Here is a 19,432-nt window from a genome sequence, read left to right on the forward strand (position 1 = left end):
TGATTTGCAGGTTTGTTTTCCCACAAGTGAGCTACAAATTTTTTTTACAGCTTCATTTCATTACGGAGAGAATTGAGCATTATTCATTGACATAGAGAAATGAATGTATTTGGCGATTAATCTCTGATGACCTATCATGGCAGAGCAGAATCTAGATGGTGGTGGTGGTGAAGATGAGTGAGGTTTGGATGAAGCTCCAGTTGATATGTCTATGAGGTGAGGATGGGGAGGAGGTGGGTTGCATGAATGCGAGTCTGAAAGCGAGAATGACAGAGAGTAGATCCCGAAAGTTTGAATCTATTCATCTGGACGTAGCATTTTCAGTGGGAGAAACGTTTCGTCACTCATCCAAGTGACTTCTTCACTCTCAGCTGACTGCAGGTTTCCCCAATCTTATAAACAGTACATCGCACAATGACTGAAACTAGCACATGAACATAATCCAACTTTGGGGATTTACTTACCTGGATGATCGAGCATGCATCAAGACGAAGAGTAGAGATTTAAACCACGTAGAGTGGAGGCTAATTGGCTCAAAGAATGTGGGCAAGAAGGTGATTGGATTAGAGTAATGATGTCAGTACTGAGTTTGACAACGTGGGAAAAAGTAGTGGAGTCAAGAAGAGACTAGTAGCAGCCAAACAACCCAGGAAAGCAGGCAGATGAGTGACTGCGGATCTGCCTAATTGAAGTTGCGCATAAGCTTCATTGGGAAGGTAGATGAGATTATATGTTTTAGCATTCAAAATTTAGATAATTATATTTAGAGATATATACAGTGGGGCAAAAAAGTATTTAGTCAGTCACCGATTGTGCAAGTTCCCCCACCTAAAATGATGACAGAGGTCAGTAATTTGCACCAGAGGTACACTTCAACTGTGAGAGACAGAATGTGAAAAAAAAAAATCCATGAATCCACATGGTAGGATTTGTAAAGAATTTATTCGTAAATCAGGGTGGAAAATAAGTATTTGGTCAATAACAAAAATACAACTCAATACTTTGTAACATAACCTTTCTTGGCAATAACAGAGGTCAAACGTTTACTATAGGTCTTTACCAGGTTTGCACACACACAGTAGCTGGTATTTTGGCCCATTCCTCCATGCAGATCTTCTCGAGAGCAGTGATGTTTTGGGGCTGTCGCCGAGCAACACGGACTTTCAACTCCCGCCACAGATTTTCTATGGGGTTGAGGTCTGGAGACTGGCTAGGCCACTCCAGGACTTTCAAATGCTTCTTACGGAGCCACTCCTTTGTTGCCCGGGCGGTGTGTTTTGGATCATTGTCATGTTGGAAGACCCAGCCTCGTTTCATCTTCAAAGTTCTCACTGATGGAAGGAGGTTTTGGCTCAAAATCTCACGATACATGGCCCCATTCATTCTGTCCTTAACACAGATCAGTCGTCCTGTCCCCTTGGCAGAAAAACAGCCCCATAGCATGATGTTTCCACCCCCATGCTTCACAGTAGGTATGGTGTTCTTGGGATGCAACTCAGTATTCTTCTTCCTCCAAACACGACGAGTTGAGTTTATACCAAAAAGTTCTACTTTGGTTTCATCTGACCACATGGCATTCTCCCAATCCTCTGCTGTATCATCCATGTGCTCTCTGGCAAACTTCAGACGGGCCTGGACATGCACTGGCTTCAGCAGCGGAACACGTCTGGCACTGCGGGATTTGATTCCCTGCCGTTGTAGTGTGTTACTGATGGTGACCTTTGTTACTTTGGTCCCAGCTCTCTGCAGGTCATTCACCAGGTCCCCCCGTGTGGTTCTGGGATCTTTGCTCACCGTTCTCATGATCATTTTGACCCCACGGGATGAGATCTTGCGTGGAGCCCCAGATCGAGGGAGATTATCAGTGGTCTTGTATGTCTTCCATTTTCTGATGATTGCTCCCACAGTTGATTTTTTCACACCAAGCTGCTTGCCTATTGTAGATTCACTCTTCCCAGTCTGGTGCAGGTCTACAATACTTTTACTGGTGTCCTTCGAAAGCTCTTTGGTCTTGGCCATGGCGGAGTTTGGAGTCTGACTGTTTGAGGCTGTGGACAGGTGTCTTTTATACAGATGATGAGTTCAAACAGGTGCCATTCATACAGGTAACGAGTGGGGGACAGAAAAGCTTCTTACAGAAGACGTTACAGGTCTGTGAGAGCCAGAGATTTTCCTTGTTTGAGGTGACCAAATACTTATTTTCCACCCTAATTTACGAATAAATTCTTTACAAATCCTACCATGTGAATTCATGGATTTTTTTTTTTCACATTCTGTCTCTCACAGTTGAAGTGTACCTCTGGTGCAAATTACTGACCTCTGTCATCATTTTAAGTGGGGGAACTTGCACAATCGGTGGCTGACTAAATACTTTTTTGCCCCACTGTACATATTATCTAGCATTCTAGCTTTAGTTGGGATGATGACATTGCTGATTTCATATACTATGTACTGAATCAGTAATTTATAATAATGATAATACCAATATAATACCATGACTCCTTAAATTACAGGATACTACAGCAAACGAAAATCAAAAATCACATATCCAAATAGTCCTCTTTAGGGGCCACTGTAAATTAGTCCTCCTTTGGTGTTGCAGCTTATTTTTGACTGTGGTGAGAAATGTGATTTGCTACAGTCTTAACAGTGTTTTAAAAAGCATGTGCCTGACAAGATTTAAGATGTTTTAAATTTTACTGGATGCCCTTCTTTCACAATTTGTGGTAGATCCATCCAATGGCAATTCCTTTTGTACACTAAAGGAAAAAAGCTGAAAAGGTTACAACACAAACTTTTAAATGAACTGTGACTTACAGGACAATGTCAAGCAGAGGCGGAGGCAGACATTTGATACACCCGGGGCTTAGCCCTAAAGGGTAGTATGCATGTGGGATTGGGGTGGGAGGTGGGGGGTGGGGGGGTTAGAAATGACTGAAAGATTAATAGGCTCTGTTTTGAGTTTTGTTCAAAAAAGAATGACTTCATATAGGGAAAAATATATATCACATGTGCAGGACACCTTAAACTAGTTTTTTAATTAAGCAGCAAGGCAGAACAAAGTCTGGGCTGTATCAAGACTCGAGGACTAAACCCCAATTCAACCAGACCCAGAACTGATCCGGAATTAAAACAGGACTACAACAGTTCAAATCAGGACTACTTAGGATTTAACCAAGACAGAACCAGAATCAGAACTAGATGATAGTAGCACTAAAAATCATCATAGACCTGCACTACACTTATTTTTTAATTCTACCAAAGTCCACTATTTAGATTGAGAAAAGTTTATATAATTATTTAGCCTTGTTGTGCAAACAAGCCTGCATAACTTGCTGACAATCAAACCAAACACCAACATCATCAAATATACAGTTGAAACCAGATATTTACACACTCTTCAGATAAAAACACAAACACTTTTTTAATTGTAACATCAAATCAGACTAAATGTTTATTTTTTTAGATTGATAAATATAAAAAACATATTTGTTAATTTTAAGAGTAAAGAGAGAAACTATCTGTATTTCATAATTTTAAATGGCACCAAATTTTATGGACATGGACTCTACTAACCTATCAGAAGCTTCTTCAGCTCAGAATGGAATCGTCTGGAGTTTTCTTATTAATTAACAATAAACTTAGTGTACATGTACTCCTAAATTTGATGAAAGAGATAAAAAGAGACAGCTCTGTCTGTCTTTATTCTGACATTTAACTAATTCAAAAGATATTTCAATATTTATTTATCCAAAACAAAACAAGTTTACTCTAAATTGATGTTGTACAGTAAAAAAATGTTCTTGGGTTTTCCATAAAGTGTATGTAAATATCTGGTTTCAACTGTGAATATACTGCTGTGTATTGAAATTCCTCTTGTTTTGAATAGGAATATACTGAACAACATACAAAGCATAATATATAAAATAACATCTACCAGAGTTTTTTCTTTAAAAGAAGCCCCTTATGTCCATTCTTGTATATCAGTACATTACTGAAACCGATTTATTTAGACGTGGAGGGAAACAACTGAAAATATGAAATAAACATACATGTAAGCTAAGACTCTCTAAAGAAACAGCATTGTTGTTGTTCGGCTTTTCATTTCGCCATTTGTTGATTCACTTGAAGAGCAAGTAACGTAATATGGGTCAAGTGATCAGTTTGATATCAATCTTTCGTGATACACCGTCATATTTACATTATTTGTACAGTACGAATGATTTTCTTTGGTACCTGGTCGAACTTCAGTTCTCCCCTCTGTCTGCCTGGCTGCACTTCTCCAACAGCGCACTTGCAAGCAGCAGCTCCCCCCGCCCCCTCCCTCAGTGTCTGAGCTCGGATCATACCAATATTAGGGGGGATTTACGCACAGTCGTAAATTCCCACAGTGTGCACTATGTGCTTTGAATATTGTGTGTAGTTTTTGTTTTATACAGTTGTCAGACAGGCATCTAGCTATGAAAAAATTACACTCCAAAAGACCCCGGGCTTCTGAAAAAACAACCCGGGGTTAAGCCCAGTAAGCCACCCCCCGCTCCGCCACTGATGTCAAGACATGTTTCTAGCAGGGCCCAGCAGAGGGTGGTGGTAATGCACATACAGTTCGGACCGTGTGTGTGATTTTGCCTCTGCACACTACTACGGAAGATTTTAAATCAAACAATCAGACAGATGCGAGTGGAAGTGAGGGGCACCGTTATAAGGCTGAAGAAACCCAATCAAAATTCAACTAAACCAATCAGAGAAAAAGCAAGAACTTCGGAGTGGTCGAATCAACAATATGGTTCATTGTTTAAAAGAAGGAGTTTACTGGAAAGCTTAACAACATCAAAAAAGCATGAAAGAGCACAAAATACCACCAAAGTGGATGATCACAGAATTATTTCCATGGAAATGAAAACACCTTCACAAGAACTCGCATAGTCAAGAAAACTGTTGACGAGGCATAAATATCAAAGTCTACAATCATTCCTTTGTGCACTTCAATCACATGACTGATTTAAAATCCACTGTGGGGGTGTACACTGTGTCTGCCCAACAAAGTATGGACCTATATGTAAAAAGATGCAGAAAGGTGCTAAGAAACAGGAATAAGGAACAAGTGCATTTAAAAGAGTAGCATTAAAAGAAAAAAAAAAAAGGGATACAATAAGATGCAGCTAACCCTGGGTATGTCTACAGGGGTAAAGTTAGGATTACACAACATAAGGCACTTGTTGGCAGAGGGAGCGGAGAGAAATAAAAAGCTGTGGGCGGCTAGTGACACAGAACGCAACAACTACTTAAATTATTCAGTTAAACTTTAGTCCAGCTGTACTACTGCCAGCAATACAACCTTGGATACTTTATGACAACACCGTAGATTTCACTTATCTTTATAATTCACATACTGATGTGTGCAGAGGTATAAAAGAATAGAATTGCAGTAGCATTTAGTATTCTGAAGTTTCATCTCAAAGTAAGGAGCAGTGTTTATGACTATGCACAAGAAAAAAACACTTAAAATATCCTTTTAAGACAAAACAAGGTCATTTGAATTTGATGACAGTAAACGAGTTGGGGCACCGTCATGTTTACCACTATAGCATACCCTTTTCTTTTAATAAAAGATATAAAAGATATAAAAGATAGAATATCTGGGAATTGAGGAGACTACCTCTGGAATGTTGATGAAGGATTCTAGCGGAACAAAAAATCCTCGGTCTTCTTTGATGCACCAAATGTTTTCAGCTGGTGAAAGATCTGGACTGCAGGCGGTTAACCTCACCACCAAAACTTGTCTGCTACAAACCCAGGCTGTTATAATAGCTGCAGAATGTAGTTTAACATTGTATTGCTGAAACATACAAGGCCTTCTCTGAAAAAAGATGTTATCTGGATGGAACGTGTGTTGCTTTAAAATCTGTACATACATGTCAACACTGATTGACCCTGTCTATATGTGCAAGCTGCCAGTTCCATCGGCCCTAATTCACTTTCTTACCAACAGAGAAGCAGGATTTAAGCATTGAGTAAAGCCAGCAAGTTGGATGGTCCCTCCCCTCTTTAGTCCAGCGTCTATATCTTTTCAAATATTTGAAGTAATTTTACCAAGATTTCTTCCTTTATCTAAACTCAAACGTTTATTTTGCAATGACCCCGATGAAGGCCACAAGCTGAAACGCTTTGGTCAGCTAATAAAGTTTTTCCATAGTGCTTCAAGTGTCGCTGGAGTCTTCATGCCACCAGACATTTAACCACACAGCAGTTTTTTACTTTGCTTCAGTCCAATTTAAAAGAACTGTGTTCATAGTAGATGGCAGCGTCCCATAATGTTCACGTCTGGCTTCTTCTTTACATGGTTACATGGTACAAGCTTTAATCTCCATTTGTGGATGACATGGTGAACACAGATAATCATTTCTGGAAGTTTCCTGAGTGCATGCAGTGATCTCCATGACGGAATCATGCCTGCCTTTTAATGTGGTGCTGTCTGAGGGCCTGAAGATCATAGACATCCAATAGACATCAGAATTATCCTTTGCATACAAAGATTTCTCCAGATTCTCTTAATGATATCATGTACTGTAGACCGTGAGATGTTCTAAATATTTACAGTTTTATATTGATGATAATTCTGAAACAGTTTTTTGCAGATTGGTGAACCTCGGACCACGGTTAATTCTGAGAAGCTCTGCCTCTCTAAGATGTTCATTTTATACCAAATCATGTTATTGACCTGTTGCTAATTAACCTAATTAGCTGTAAAGTGTTTCTCCAGCTGTTTCTTTTTAGTTTCGCCTTCTCATTTTCTTTTTTGAAACGTCTATTAAATAAAAAATGAGCCACATTTTTTCATGAAACAGTAAAATGTCTCGGTCCAAGCTCCACACCAGCTGGTGGCGGTAATGCAATAATTTATTGTTCACCAAAAATAAAAGAAGAACGCCTGCGCGCTCTAGAGCTCAACGCTGAATGCTGGCGATGAAGGCATTAAACATTAGTGCACTTCATTCTGTCCTGTCATGTTTCTGACTCATGCGGAGGTATGGGGGACATACTGGGAGTGCGTTTTCACGCCGTTCACGGTGATCATCTGCTCCCTCACAGCCGCACTGTACTATCTGTGGGGCCGCAAGTGTCAGGTCAGATTCCGTGGTTACTTTATTCTGTTTCCTTTTCACTATGCTACTTTCCAATTAGTTACAAAAATGTATATGTTTACTTCAAAAAAGTTCTACTTTACCCCTCAGCTGAGTCTTGTACGCTTTTGCGAGATGTAGAATTAAGTCTGTTTGGTAAAGGGAAAAAAAATTAAACCGATCACACCACCGACCACAACTAAAGCTCAAATTAGTCATCAGTCAACAGTAGCCTCCAGCAATCATGTAACCAGCAGCACTGGGGAGGACCCTGACTTTGCAGTGGATGAGCTCATGCAGATCAAACTTTTGGAAGTACTCCTGTTTCTCTGGCACTAAAAAGAGGTCATTCTTCAGCTTGTGCAGCAACACTGTAAGGACAAAGGTAGCCAGTTATGTTAATCTTTGTATGCTGGTGCCTTCAGGCACAGGTGTATAAAATAAAGCACCTGTATGGGTCGTTCTGAAGATTTCGTGAACTCAAGCGTAGTGATGAAATGGGATCTCGCCGTTTCCTTCCTCCTATATATTCCACAATCAACAATCGGTGGGTTTCACACAAAGTGGGAGTGTTTGGGAACCACAACAACGCAGCCAAGAAGTTACCGACCAGGTATTAGAGATCGGGGTCGCGTAAAAGTCGAAAGCTGCAGACTGACTGTGCCATCACAAAAAATGCGTACCAGGAGCTTCATGGCTTTCATACTTCCTGTAATCTGTAATGTTTAAAAGCAATGACTCCACTCGAAAATTGCCAAACAAAAGGAAATGTGTTTGTGAAGAGTTTTTCGATCACCCTTTGCACCTAATGTCTCTCCTGTTTCTTTGCAATTAGACGGACATGTTTGCACTTCTATAACTGGGTGCTTTTTCTGTGAGCTTATTTATCATTGACTTTGTTGTGTGACCTGTTCATATTCATATTAAGCATTGTGCTAAAGTTTAAGCACTTTAAGTTTAAGTATTGGCAGCTGAAGAATTTAAGAATTAAGAATTTTATGTTAAAAATGCCAAAAAATAAGCAAATATAACAAATCTCTGCACAGACTGTATCAAAGGGAAAAGGGGAGTTTTGATCTTAGACTTATTTTCTGTATGTCAGCCACTCACTGATTACATGCTATTGTGTGACATCACATTAAAGTGCAGGGCTGGTATTATTCAGCACACTGACACTGCATCTACATACCACTGATACTGCCATTATTTTCTTTGTACCTTGTTCTGCTCGCCTGGTGTGTTTTGGATGTTTTCTTGTCTCTCACAGGTGTGACTGTATTAGCAGCTGTGCTTTTATAACGCCTTCATCTGGTCTTGTGTCCTTTCAGAGACCAGCTCTGGTTTGCAGTGAGGCTTTCAGTGCATTCCTCTTCAAGCACTGTCCTGTGGTAGCTGAGCGCTTCAGTCCCACTCCGTGGTGCTGGGGAGGCCGACTTCAAACGCTGGTCTTTGCTGTCCTCAAATCCAGACCCCCTGTCAGTTATCGCAAGTAGGAAGAAACCCTCTTTTTTCAGTTCACCACTATTTACAAGAGGGTTAAAAATCTTAATCTAAACATTTAATTAAATAATGAATATCTTGTCTCGTCCCTTCATCTCCCAGTGAGCTGATCCGTACAGTGGATGGTGGTCAGATCTCTCTTGACTGGTTGGACAATCAGGCCAGTGTGACCTACCCAGAATCCTCCACGCGTCCCACAGTGCTCATCCTCCCAGGGATTACAGGAAACAGCCAGCAGTGCTATGTGCTTCACGCCGTTAGCCAGGCCACACGCCACGGTTACAGGTCAGCTGCACTCCTCACACAAAATGAAGTGATCTTGAAGCAGCGCTAACAGGAAAGTTTACATTAAGCAGGAAGCTTAATGTAGCTTGTGCCCGGTATTTGCCTGAAGCAGTTTTCATAAATACTTTCCTTCCTAGATGTGTGGTCTTCAACAACAGAGGTCTTGGAGGGGAGGAGCTGCTGGTAAGTACAATGAATACCTAATAATTTATAGTTAAGTAAAATCTAATTCTCAAAACACTGTTTAAGAAAGAAGCTCATGTTCCAGAATGAACACATTCAAGCTTGACTGAAATTTGCCCTCGTGGAGAAGCTAAATGCCTTCTGGAGAAAACTTTATAGTCAGATGAGACAAATATTAGCTTTTTGGCCATAATGACAAGAGGTGTGTTTGGAGGAGTAAAAGTGAGGATTTCAAATATGAAAACACTGTCTGGGGTTGTTTTCCTGCCAGTGGTGCGGGCACATTAAACAATGTGGATGGAATGATTCTAGTGTATCCAGAGAGTACTCAGAGTGCTTCATTTGTTCCACTTTTTTCATGTTACAGCCTTATTCCAAAATTTTTATTTTTCACCACAAAATTTTGCAAAGTAGAACACCCAAGTACTTGTGAGTTTTAATAATAAAAACATAATATGTACATAGGAATTTGCAGCCTTTGCTCAATACTTTGCAGAAGCAGCTTTGGCAGCAATTACAGCTCAGGTCTTTTAGAGTATGATGTTACAAACTTGGCACGCTAACCTTTAGGCAGTTTCTCCCATTCTTCTATCCAGTTGGAGGGGGAAGGTTGGCATACACCGATTTTCTGATTTTTTTCCAGAGACATTCAATTGGTTCAAGTCTGGGTTCTGGCTGGTCCAGTCAATGACATTTGCAGAGTGGAAACCACTCCTTTGTTTGTTTGGTTGTGTGCTTTGTGTGCCTTGTTGGAAGATGAACCTTTACCCCAGTATGAGTTCCAGAGCACTCTGGGGCAGGATGTTTTGATATATTACTGCGTTTATCTTGCCCTTGACCCTGACTAATCTCACAAAAACATCCGCACAATATGATGCTGCCACCACCGCGCTAAATTTGATGTCATGGTATTGGCTGCCTGGTTTCCTCCAGACATAAAGCTTGACATTGAGGCCAAAAAGTTCAAGCTTTTGACCCAACAAAACAATGCATTTGTGACCAGTTTTCTAAGATTAATTTCTTCAGGCATAGTTAGTTTCAGTGTTTTTCTTAATATAAATATGGAGAACGTCATCCTCAGTGCACCATTTCACAGCAGTAATAGCACTAACAGAAGATCTGAGGCTTAAGCACTGCATGTAACTGCCCTCCTGTATCCCTCTGCTTGCTTCAGACACCAGTCACCTACTGTGCTGCCAATACTTCAGATCTTGAGTGTGTGGTGCAGCATGTCAAAGGGCTCTACCCCAGTGCTCCTGTGCTTGGGGCTGGTGTGTCTTTGGGAGGGTGAGTTGGTGCATAGTGTTTCTGCTGGCCTCCATTTCTGGACCTAGATTTGTCGTCTGTGTCTTTCCTCCATTTCTTTTATTATTTTTTTTCAACAATTTTATGATTCGTTTCTTTTCACCCTGCTGCAGCATGGTGTTGTTAAACTACCTGGCCCGTAAGCACACAGAGTCAGGATTGGTTGCCGGTATAACCATTTCCGTACCCTGGGATGCATTGAAGTTCTCCAGCTCGATGGAGGAACCGCTTAACTGGCTGCTCTTCAACAGGCACATCACGAAATCCTTGCACCAAATTCTCAACAGGTCGGATAAGTTACGGTTGCTAAATCTACATTTGCGTTTGTAAATCCAGTTAAATAAAAAAACAAAAATCTGTTTCTCACAGGCACAGGAAGATTTTAGAGAAAGTGGTGGATGTTGACTATGTCCTGAAGGTATGATACAATATTACTCACAGTTTGTCAGTTTCTTAGATGTATAATTGACTCTACATTCATCGTCATCTTGTTTTCACACCCCCTTGTAGGCTCGGTCCATCCGGGAGTTTGACGAACGCTTCACATCTCTGATGTTTGGTTATAGCTCATGTATGGATTATTACCGCGATGCCAGCCCAGGCAAAAAGCTCCCCAATACAGCCGTACCCATCCTGTGTCTCAATGCCGCTGATGACCCTTTCTCTCCACAGACTGGTGAGTACACAACAGGAGAGGTGTGTCAGTATAAGCACTGCAAAGGGGAAATAACAGCTGTAATGGTTTACTCATAAATGCTGATTCAGTAGGCCTTGTCAGATTTGGCGCACAAAAGATAAATCAAGTTTTGTAATTGTTGAGAATTTATATTCTTCTTAACACAATTCCTTTTTTTAAAATGTAATCAAGGATGTTGAAGTCACATGAAAGGTTTCCGATTCATGTGTCTGCTTTGTGTCTACTCTGCTGTCTGTTTATATTCATTTGGACTTTTTCCGTCCTGCTCTCACAGCCTTCCCAGTGTCTATAGTCCAGGATCTTCCTAACGTCGCCCTGGTATTGACGGCACACGGGGGACACATTGCCTTCTTGCAGGGTTTTTTTCCTCGAGGTGAGAACTACATGGAGCGCTTGTTTGGCCAGTTTGTGCACGCAGTCTTTGAACACCAGGAGGAAATGAAGCAAGCCTGTGGTATCAGAGAGGAGCAGATGAAGGACTAACGAGCAATATGAAGGCACTTACACTGAAGTAATACAACATTTGCAGCTGCAACTCTGCTCATCTACCTCATGACCTCAGGTTCATGTTCTGTAGACAGTCAAATTTTCCTATGATTACACTTTTGCATGCTGTAGAGTGTGGATGGGACACCAGTGGTTAATGAGCTGACACTGTGTAAAGACCAGTAACACCCTGTGTGGGGTTTCAGATAATTGTATCTGCTGCCATAAAGTGTAATAATGAATCGTAAGCGTATCATGAGGACCAGATCACTATGTATGTGTGCTGAATGTATTTTTATTAGCAGTAAACTGAACATCAGTTTTTTGTTTGTTTGCAGTGATTTCCATGACAGAACCATACCTGTTTTCAATGCAGTGCCGTGCGATGGCCTGGAGGTCACGGCCATTTAATACTGACTTTTTGCACTTGTTCTCTGTGCACAGAGATTCCTCTAGATTCTCTGAATATTTTGATGATATACTATGATGAGATATTCAGCGATTTTATGTTATTCTGAAATTGTTTCACAATTTTTTGCACATTGGTGAACTTCAGCCCATCTTTACGTCGGAGAAACTCTGCCTCCCTAAGATGCAGAAATATTCCTGACCTGTTGCTAATTAATCTAATAATTTGCTAAATATTTCACTAGTTGAGAACAAGCTAACATAGGGTTTTGAAATTGATATCGTAGATGTCTAATATGAGGCTGAGGATTAGCACTGCCAACCACCAGTATTTTTAGTGAATGTTAATTCACGTAATAGGGCTAGTGGCAATATTTTTATGGGTACTTGTATATTTGGTGTCAAAAGACATGAAGGAGGAGAATGGAGCAAAGGCCACAACAAACGTTTATGGTGATAATAAATCAACCTGAGGGAAAGGTGGGATAAACAAGAGTAAGTTGAAGTGTACAAAAGGAGAAATGAGGTGAGGAGGGAAAAGGAGATACATTTGTACATACTGAACTGATCAGCACAGGATACACTGTTAGAAATATGAGGCAGAAATAAGGCAATTCAATTTCATTCAAGTCCTCAGACGAAAAATAGATCTAATAAATATTTTAAAAATGCCAACTTAGCTGATAAAAATAATTATTTTTGTTTTTAAAGCCGTAAATAAACAAGTTTCGATCCAAGCTCCACACCAGCTCGTGGCGGTAATGCAATCATTTATTGATTGTTTTTGATTGAATCTTTATTTTGAACTTGTTGAAACAGTATAACAACATAGAATTAAAACGAGACAAACAAACAAAGAAAAACAAAAGGAAAACGAGCAACCACAACTACAAATAACTTTCATGCTCAAAAAGGAGCAGGAAGAAACATAAGCTTATTTAATCCCACCCCCTTTTCCACTATCTTGGAAATCAACAGACTACAGAAATCCTCCTTACAACTACATTATATTTTACGTGTATTTAAAAAAAATGTATATCTATCTTTCTATCTATCCATATATATATATATATATATATATATATATATATATATATATATATATATATATATATATATATACACACGTATATATACTCATTTTCAATAACCCCATAGAAAGTAAAAGAAAAACTATATCTCCATATTTGTAGTTTACATGGATCGTAGCCATGACGTTGAAGTTGGAGCTTTTGTCCAATCAGGAGCTTCGCCTGTGAGAACTAGGAAGCAGCTGCTCCCGGAGAAAACACCAGACTTATTACCTGATGGCTACCGGCGTCTAACGTAATATCGCCAAGGCTGCTGGGAAGAGTCGAAGTACAACATATTGAACGTTAGATGTTTCTGATGAAGGCAGGTTGTCGGGCATTAAATATCATATTCTTTCTGTCCTGTTATTCCGTTGTGTCGGTTAACGACGTCGTCGGCTAGCAGCTCAGCTGTCAACCGCACTTAGACCGTTGTCATGTTTCTGACTCATGCGGAGGTATGGAGAACATACTGGGAGTGTGTTTCCAGGCCATACACGGTGATCATCTGCTCCCTCACAGCCACAATGTACTATCTGTGGGGCCGCGAGTGTCAGGTCAGTCTCTGCGGTCGAAGTTAGCGGCAAAGACTCCGCCATACCCGCTTTGACTTACAGTTTAGTTGGATTTTTAAGCGTTTTATTTCCTTTAAAATGAAGATCACTATATCCTATTAACTCCTATTCGACTTTATCTGTGGTATTTTGTTTTTCTAATTAATTAAAAAACTGTTTTTCCGTTTTATTTATTTACATTTTTAAGCTTATTTAACATTTCTTGGTCCATAATTTTACAGTTTTTAGTGTTTGGGTTCAGAGGTTTGTACTCAAAGCTCTGAACCTTTTTTTTTAAAAAAATTAACTTTATTTTGTATAAAATTAAATCTGTAGGTTATAATATTGTAATATGTGTATCATCTGTGTATGAGATATGATCTTTTATTCTACAAAATTAAAGCCTCTCTTTTATTGATTCCATAAATAAAACTGGAAGAAGATCATGGTTATGAGTGATCATTTGGTAATAAGCAGTATATCAGCTTTATTCATAATAAGTGTTTTACTTAAGTTTAAGCAGCTAAAGTGAGGATAATTTCAAAGTATGGTCAATAGTAGAATTTGTTTATGTAGAAAATGCAGAAAAAATAAATATCTAAAATATCTTCACAGACTGTAAACAAGACAATATGAATTTTGAATTGATTATATTTGAATACTATTTTCAAATATCTAAAACGTTGGTAAGAGTTATTTTCTCATTGTTAGCTACTTGCTAATCAAATGCTATTGTGTAACATCACATCAAAGTTTCCAAGTGATGTATTTCTTGCAGAGCTGGTCACATCACATCTACATACCACTGATACTGCCATTATTTTCTTTGTACCTTGTTCTGCTCGCCTGGTGTGTTTTGGATGTTTTCTTGTCTCTCACAGGTGTGACTGTATTAGCAGCTGTGCTTTTATAACGCCTTCATCTGGTCTTGTGTCCTTTCAGAGACCAGCTCTGGTTTGCAGTGAGGCTTTCAGTGCATTCCTCTACAAGCACTGTCCTGTGGTAGCTGAGCGCTTCAGTCCCACTCCGTGGTGCTGGGGAGGCCGACTTCAAACGCTGGTCTGTGCTGCCCTCAAATCCAGACCCCCTGTCAGTTATCGCAAGTAGGAAGAAACCCTCTTTTTTCAGTTCACCACTATTTACAAGAGGGTTAAAAATCTTAATCTAAACATTTAATTAAATAATGAATATCTTGTCTCGTCCCTTCATCTCCCAGTGAGCTGATCCGTACAGTGGATGGTGGTCAGATCTCTCTTGACTGGTTGGACAATCAGGCCAGTGTGACCTACCCAGAATCCTCCACGCGTCCCACAGTGCTCATCCTCCCAGGGATTACAGGAAACAGCCAGCAGTCCTATGTGCTTCACGCCGTTAGCCAGGCCACACGCCACGGTTACAGGTCAGCTGCACTCCTCACACAAAATGAAGTGATCTTGAAGCAGCGCTAACAGGAAAGTTTACATTAAGCAGGAAGCTTATTGTAGCTTGTGCCCGGTATTTGCCTGAAGCAGTTTTCATAAATACTTTCCTTCCTAGATGTGTGGTCTTCAACAACAGAGGTCTTGGAGGGGAGGAGCTGCTGGTAAGTACAATGAATACCTAATAAATTAGAATAATATCAAATTAGTTTTTAAAAATCTGTAAGTAACATGTCAATACACTCTGAAGGACCCCAGTTGAGTGAGGAAAGTGAGGATTTTAGAGCGGGAGGACAGAAATGAGAAGTAGGAAACTGTGGTGGTCTTGAACTCTGATCCCCCCTGCAAGGATTCTAGCCTTTGGTAGATGGGTTGCCAATGTATTTAATCCCAATTTAAAACAGTTTCAGATTAAAAAAAAAACCCAAACAAACAAAAAAAGTGAATTGAAAGTATTTTCTGTGTGTTTAAGTAGTAATTTAAGTTTTTCCACTGATACACCGTTTCAGACCAATAATAACACTAACAGAAGATCTGAGGCTTAAGTGCTGCATGTAACTCCCCTCCTGTATCCCTCTGCTTGCTTCAGACACCAGTCACCTACTGTGCTGCCAATACTTCAGATCTTGAGTGTGTGGTGCAGCATGTCAAAGGGCTCTACCCCAGTGCTCCTGTGCTTGGGGCTGGTGTGTCTTTGGGAGGGTGAGTTGGTGCATAGTGTTTCTGCTGGCCTCCATTTCTGGACCTAGATTTGTCGTCTGTGTCTTTCCTCCATTTCTTTTATTTATTGATTTTTAACAATTGCATGATTCCTTTCTTTTCACCCTGCTGCAGCATGGTGTTGTTAAACTACCTGGCCCGTAAGCACACCGAGTCAGGATTGGTTGCCGGTATCACCATCTCCGTACCCTGGGATGCACGTAAGTCCTCTGACTCGATGGAGGAACCGCTCAACTGGCTGCTCTTCAACAGGCACATCACGAGATGCTTGCACCGCGCTGTCACCAGGTTGGATACATTTGGGTTCATAAATTTTGTCTAACAGTTTTGCGTTTGTAAATCCAGTTAAATAAAACCCCAAAATCTGTTTCTCACAGGCACAGGAAGATTTTAGAGAAAGTGGTGGATGTTGACTATGTCCTGAAGGTATGATACAATATTACTCACAGTTTGTCAGTTTCTTAGATGTATAATTGACTCTACATTCATCGTCATCTTGTTTTCACACCCTTTTGTAGGCTCGGTCCATCCGTGAGTTTGACGAACGCTATACGTCTCTGATGTTTGGTTATAGCTCATGTATGGATTATTACCGCGATGCCAGCCCAGGCAAAAAGCTCCCCAATACAGCCGTACCCATCCTGTGTCTCAATGCTGCTGATGACCCTTTCTCTCCACAAACTGGTGAGTACACAACAGGAGAGGTGTGTCAGTATAAGCACTGCAAAGGGGAAATAACAGCTGTAATGGTTTACTCATAAATGTGACGTTTTTCAGATTTTATGGTCCTATTCGAAAAAAACAAGTTGGGAACATTGTGTAAAATTGAATGCTTTACTGAAAGTTGTACAAGACATCATATTAAAAGTGTACTGCTAAAGAAAACACCTGGTGGAACATTAGTAACACGGTTGGGTATAAATAGAGCATCCAAGAGTGTCTAGGTTTCTCAGAAGTAAAGGTGGGGCAGCGTTTACTACTCTGTTAAAGACTACACGAAAAAATAGTTGACAGTAAAGTTTCTCAAAATAAAGCTGCAAATGATCTTGGAATTTTAGAGAATCAAGCAAACTCTCTGTATGCAAGTGACAAAGCTAAAAACCAAGGCTGATATCTTAAGGCCCTTAGGTGCCAGTGGGTTCATTGCCACAGACTCAGGAACACTACTGAAAACATATGTAAGCGAATACAGTTCAATACTGCATCCACACATGCAAGATAACACTCTCTCAAACACTTTCATCTTTGTGTGTGAGCTCATTTAAGATGGACTGAAGCGACGTCAAAACAGATGATTGAATTTATCTCTATTATATTAGGAAATGTCTCATTCTTTTTAGCACAATTCCTTTTTTATATGTAATCATGGACGTTGAAGTCTCCGGGTTACAAAAGGTTTCCGATTCACGTGTCTGCTTTGTGTCTACTTTGCTGTCTGTTTATATTCATTTGGGCTTTTTCTTTCCTGCTCTCACAGCCTTCCCGGTGTCCGTAGTTCAGGATCTTCCTAACGTCGCCCTGGTATTGACGGCCCACGGGGGACACATTGCCTTCTTGCAGGGTTTTTTTCCTCTAGGCGAGAGCTATATGGAACGCTTGTTTGGCCAGTTTCTGCACGCAGTCTTTGAACACCGGGAGGAAATGAAGCAAGCCTGTGGTATCAGAGAGGAGCAAATGAAGGACTAACGAGCAATATGAAGGCACTTACACTGAAGTAATACAACATTTGCAGCTGCAACTCTGCTCATCTACCTCATGACCTCAGGTTCATGTTCAAGTCATGTAGAAATAAAAAAATGACAGTGACGTAAAATCAGTAAAGCTATTTTGAAGTATTTAATACATTTTAGTCAATTTGAAAATATTGCTGATCAATTGATTGCTACCTACTTTCAGTCACAAAGGCCGTCTGTGCACCGCACACCTGTAGTATGTAGACTGCACTGTAGAGTTCAAGTGCTCTGCTTGTTGCTATTTAAAAAAAGTGAAGAGTTGGTTATTAAAATTAAAAACAGCATTATTGTTGTTTTCTTCTTGCTAATTATGTTTTTTTCCCTTTTGCATCAAATGCTTATTTAGTTTTGAGCCTTCAAGAAGTGTTTTCCTCGGGGTTTGTGGCATGCCTTAAAGGATGAAACTTTCCTGTGTTTATACGCTGCATGCTGTACAGTAAACGACACCAGTGGTAAATGAGCCGACACTGGGTAAAGACCATTAACGCCCTGTGTGGTGCTTCAGTATCTGCTGCTATAAAGTGTAATTAAGTATCGTAAGCATCACACAAGGACCAGATCAGCATGTACATGTACTGAATGTATTTTTATTATCAGTAGACAGTACATCAGCTTTGTTTTTGTATTACCAACAGTGCACTGATTAATATGTAGCTTTACTGTGCTAGGTGGTATTAGTGTAGGATTCATGCCATTTTTAAATGACGCCACTGCTGGCTATAAAAGGAAGTGTTTTCAATCATCGGCATGAAGAAAATAGGTGATAATGGTGCTAATTGGTGGCTTTTAATTGTCAGCGTGAGGGTGGATGAGAATTTAATTTTGCTTTTTCAGAAGTAAAAGAGGCTTTTCATGAATGTCACGAATCCATCAGCTATTTGCATGTTTACCACATTCACCTGCCTTTTAATATCTTTTTTTTTTAAACTCACGCCTTATTTATAAACTTTATGTATGGGCTGTAAAGACAATCACGGTGTTATTGCAATATCATGTAATGGTGCAATATTTGGGCATTGTATGTTCGATGGTGTATCTTGTAATTACACTACAATTAAAGGGTGATAAAGATCGACTGGTGATTTTTACATCTTGAGTTTGTCTGGAAGCTTCAAGTGGCCGTTCACTGTGATCGATAGCAAGTCGCAGCAGGTTTATTTTGTTATAGCACGTATCACCAGGTTTGACCTGTAGTGGAAAAATGTTATAACCCATATGCTGCCTGTCACTGAGTTACCCTTCACTTGCACCGCTGAAATCCGAGGCCTTTAATCTCTGAGCGCTCGAGTCATTAATGTCGCAGATTAACCAGGAAGATATCAATAATTAACTGTGAACAATAAAGGCCCACGCCCTTTGTCACAATGCTAACCCTCTAACCTCATTTAGAGTCATTTGTGGCCTAGAAAACATTCAGTGGCATTTACTCTGTGGAAAAACAGGAACCTGAAGGAGTAGCCACTTTCCGAATCTGGCAGATAAAATCTACCCTAAAATAGTTCCACACTACCCCAGCTCTTATGTGAATGCAGCCATTTGGAAGAAAGGTGCTTGTTGCGAACACATTTTTTCTTTCTAAAGACAAAAATATGAAGGTAGAAGAGTGAGGACTTGTGCAGCTTTTATGCTTCTACTTCAGCTTTGTGGCAGCTTTTGCAGTGACTTTGCTTTGCTTGTGCTCCCACTTTAATTTCCTCACTTCTCTGTCATCTGCGTCAGTGAGAAACAATTATTGCTAATAAACGTCACAGTAATCACAAATCAGTTCCTGTTTTTTTTTAAGGTAACAAAATAATGTGAATGAGGTATAAAAGAAGCACCCTGGTACGCTTTTCTTCTACTTGCCCGATGTGTTCTTTCGGGATGAATAACGTGCTGCAACATCACACTTTAGCTGTGTGTTTTCTCAACTGAGCATAATTTTTACAGCCCAGCTTTCTCTCCAGCTC

General features: G+C 40.1%; 2 protein-coding genes across 3 annotated transcripts; both read left to right on the forward strand.

The window, feature by feature from the left end:
- The first annotated feature begins 6,916 nt into the window (after positions 1 to 6,916).
- On the forward strand, positions 6,917 to 11,907 carry LOC146691826 (phospholipase ABHD3-like). The gene is made up of 9 exons (XM_085431812.1): positions 6,917 to 7,127; positions 8,453 to 8,613; positions 8,727 to 8,909; positions 9,047 to 9,092; positions 10,267 to 10,379; positions 10,511 to 10,684; positions 10,767 to 10,815; positions 10,908 to 11,073; positions 11,369 to 11,907. The coding sequence occupies exons 1-9, from the start codon at positions 7,008 to 7,010 to the stop codon at positions 11,575 to 11,577; spliced, it is 1,221 nt and encodes a 406-aa protein (XP_085287938.1). The 5' UTR covers positions 6,917 to 7,007; the 3' UTR covers positions 11,578 to 11,907.
- Positions 11,908 to 13,189: 1,282 nt separating this feature from the next.
- LOC146691827 (phospholipase ABHD3-like) lies at positions 13,190 to 18,558 on the forward strand. 2 transcript variants are annotated; one of them, XM_085431810.1, is made up of 9 exons: positions 13,190 to 13,615; positions 14,555 to 14,715; positions 14,829 to 15,011; positions 15,149 to 15,194; positions 15,620 to 15,732; positions 15,865 to 16,038; positions 16,128 to 16,176; positions 16,269 to 16,434; positions 17,228 to 18,558. In XM_085431810.1, exons 1-9 carry the CDS (start codon positions 13,496 to 13,498, stop codon positions 17,434 to 17,436), a joined length of 1,221 nt encoding a protein of 406 aa, XP_085287936.1. In that variant the 5' UTR covers positions 13,190 to 13,495; the 3' UTR covers positions 17,437 to 18,558. The 2 variants fall into 2 exon arrangements, with proteins under 2 accessions (XP_085287936.1, XP_085287937.1); XM_085431811.1 differs by having other exon boundaries at positions 13,191 to 13,383.
- The last annotated feature ends 874 nt before the right edge of the window (positions 18,559 to 19,432 follow it).

This window comes from Copadichromis virginalis, linkage group LG15 (genome assembly GCF_057382275.1).
Source record: "Copadichromis virginalis isolate Kocher_CV1m ecotype Utaka linkage group LG15, C_Virginalis_male_GT1.1, whole genome shotgun sequence".
NCBI classification, from domain to species: Eukaryota; Metazoa; Chordata; class Actinopteri; order Cichliformes; family Cichlidae; genus Copadichromis; species Copadichromis virginalis.

Excerpts from the sequence above, each read along its gene's own strand:
- LOC146691826 (XM_085431812.1), top strand. The coding sequence starts at position 7,008 with ATGTTTCTGACTCATGCGGAGGTATGGGGGACATACTGGGAGTGCGTT. Across the intron at positions 10,685-10,766 it reads TTGCACCAAATTCTCAACAG|GCACAGGAAGATTTTAGAGA; the intron begins GTCGGATAAGTT and ends TGTTTCTCACAG. Across the intron at positions 11,074-11,368 it reads CCCTTTCTCTCCACAGACTG|CCTTCCCAGTGTCTATAGTC; the intron begins GTGAGTACACAA and ends CTGCTCTCACAG.
- LOC146691827 (XM_085431810.1), top strand. The coding sequence starts at position 13,496 with ATGTTTCTGACTCATGCGGAGGTATGGAGAACATACTGGGAGTGTGTT. Across the intron at positions 15,195-15,619 it reads TTGGAGGGGAGGAGCTGCTG|ACACCAGTCACCTACTGTGC; the intron begins GTAAGTACAATG and ends TGCTTGCTTCAG. Across the intron at positions 15,733-15,864 it reads GCTGGTGTGTCTTTGGGAGG|CATGGTGTTGTTAAACTACC; the intron begins GTGAGTTGGTGC and ends ACCCTGCTGCAG.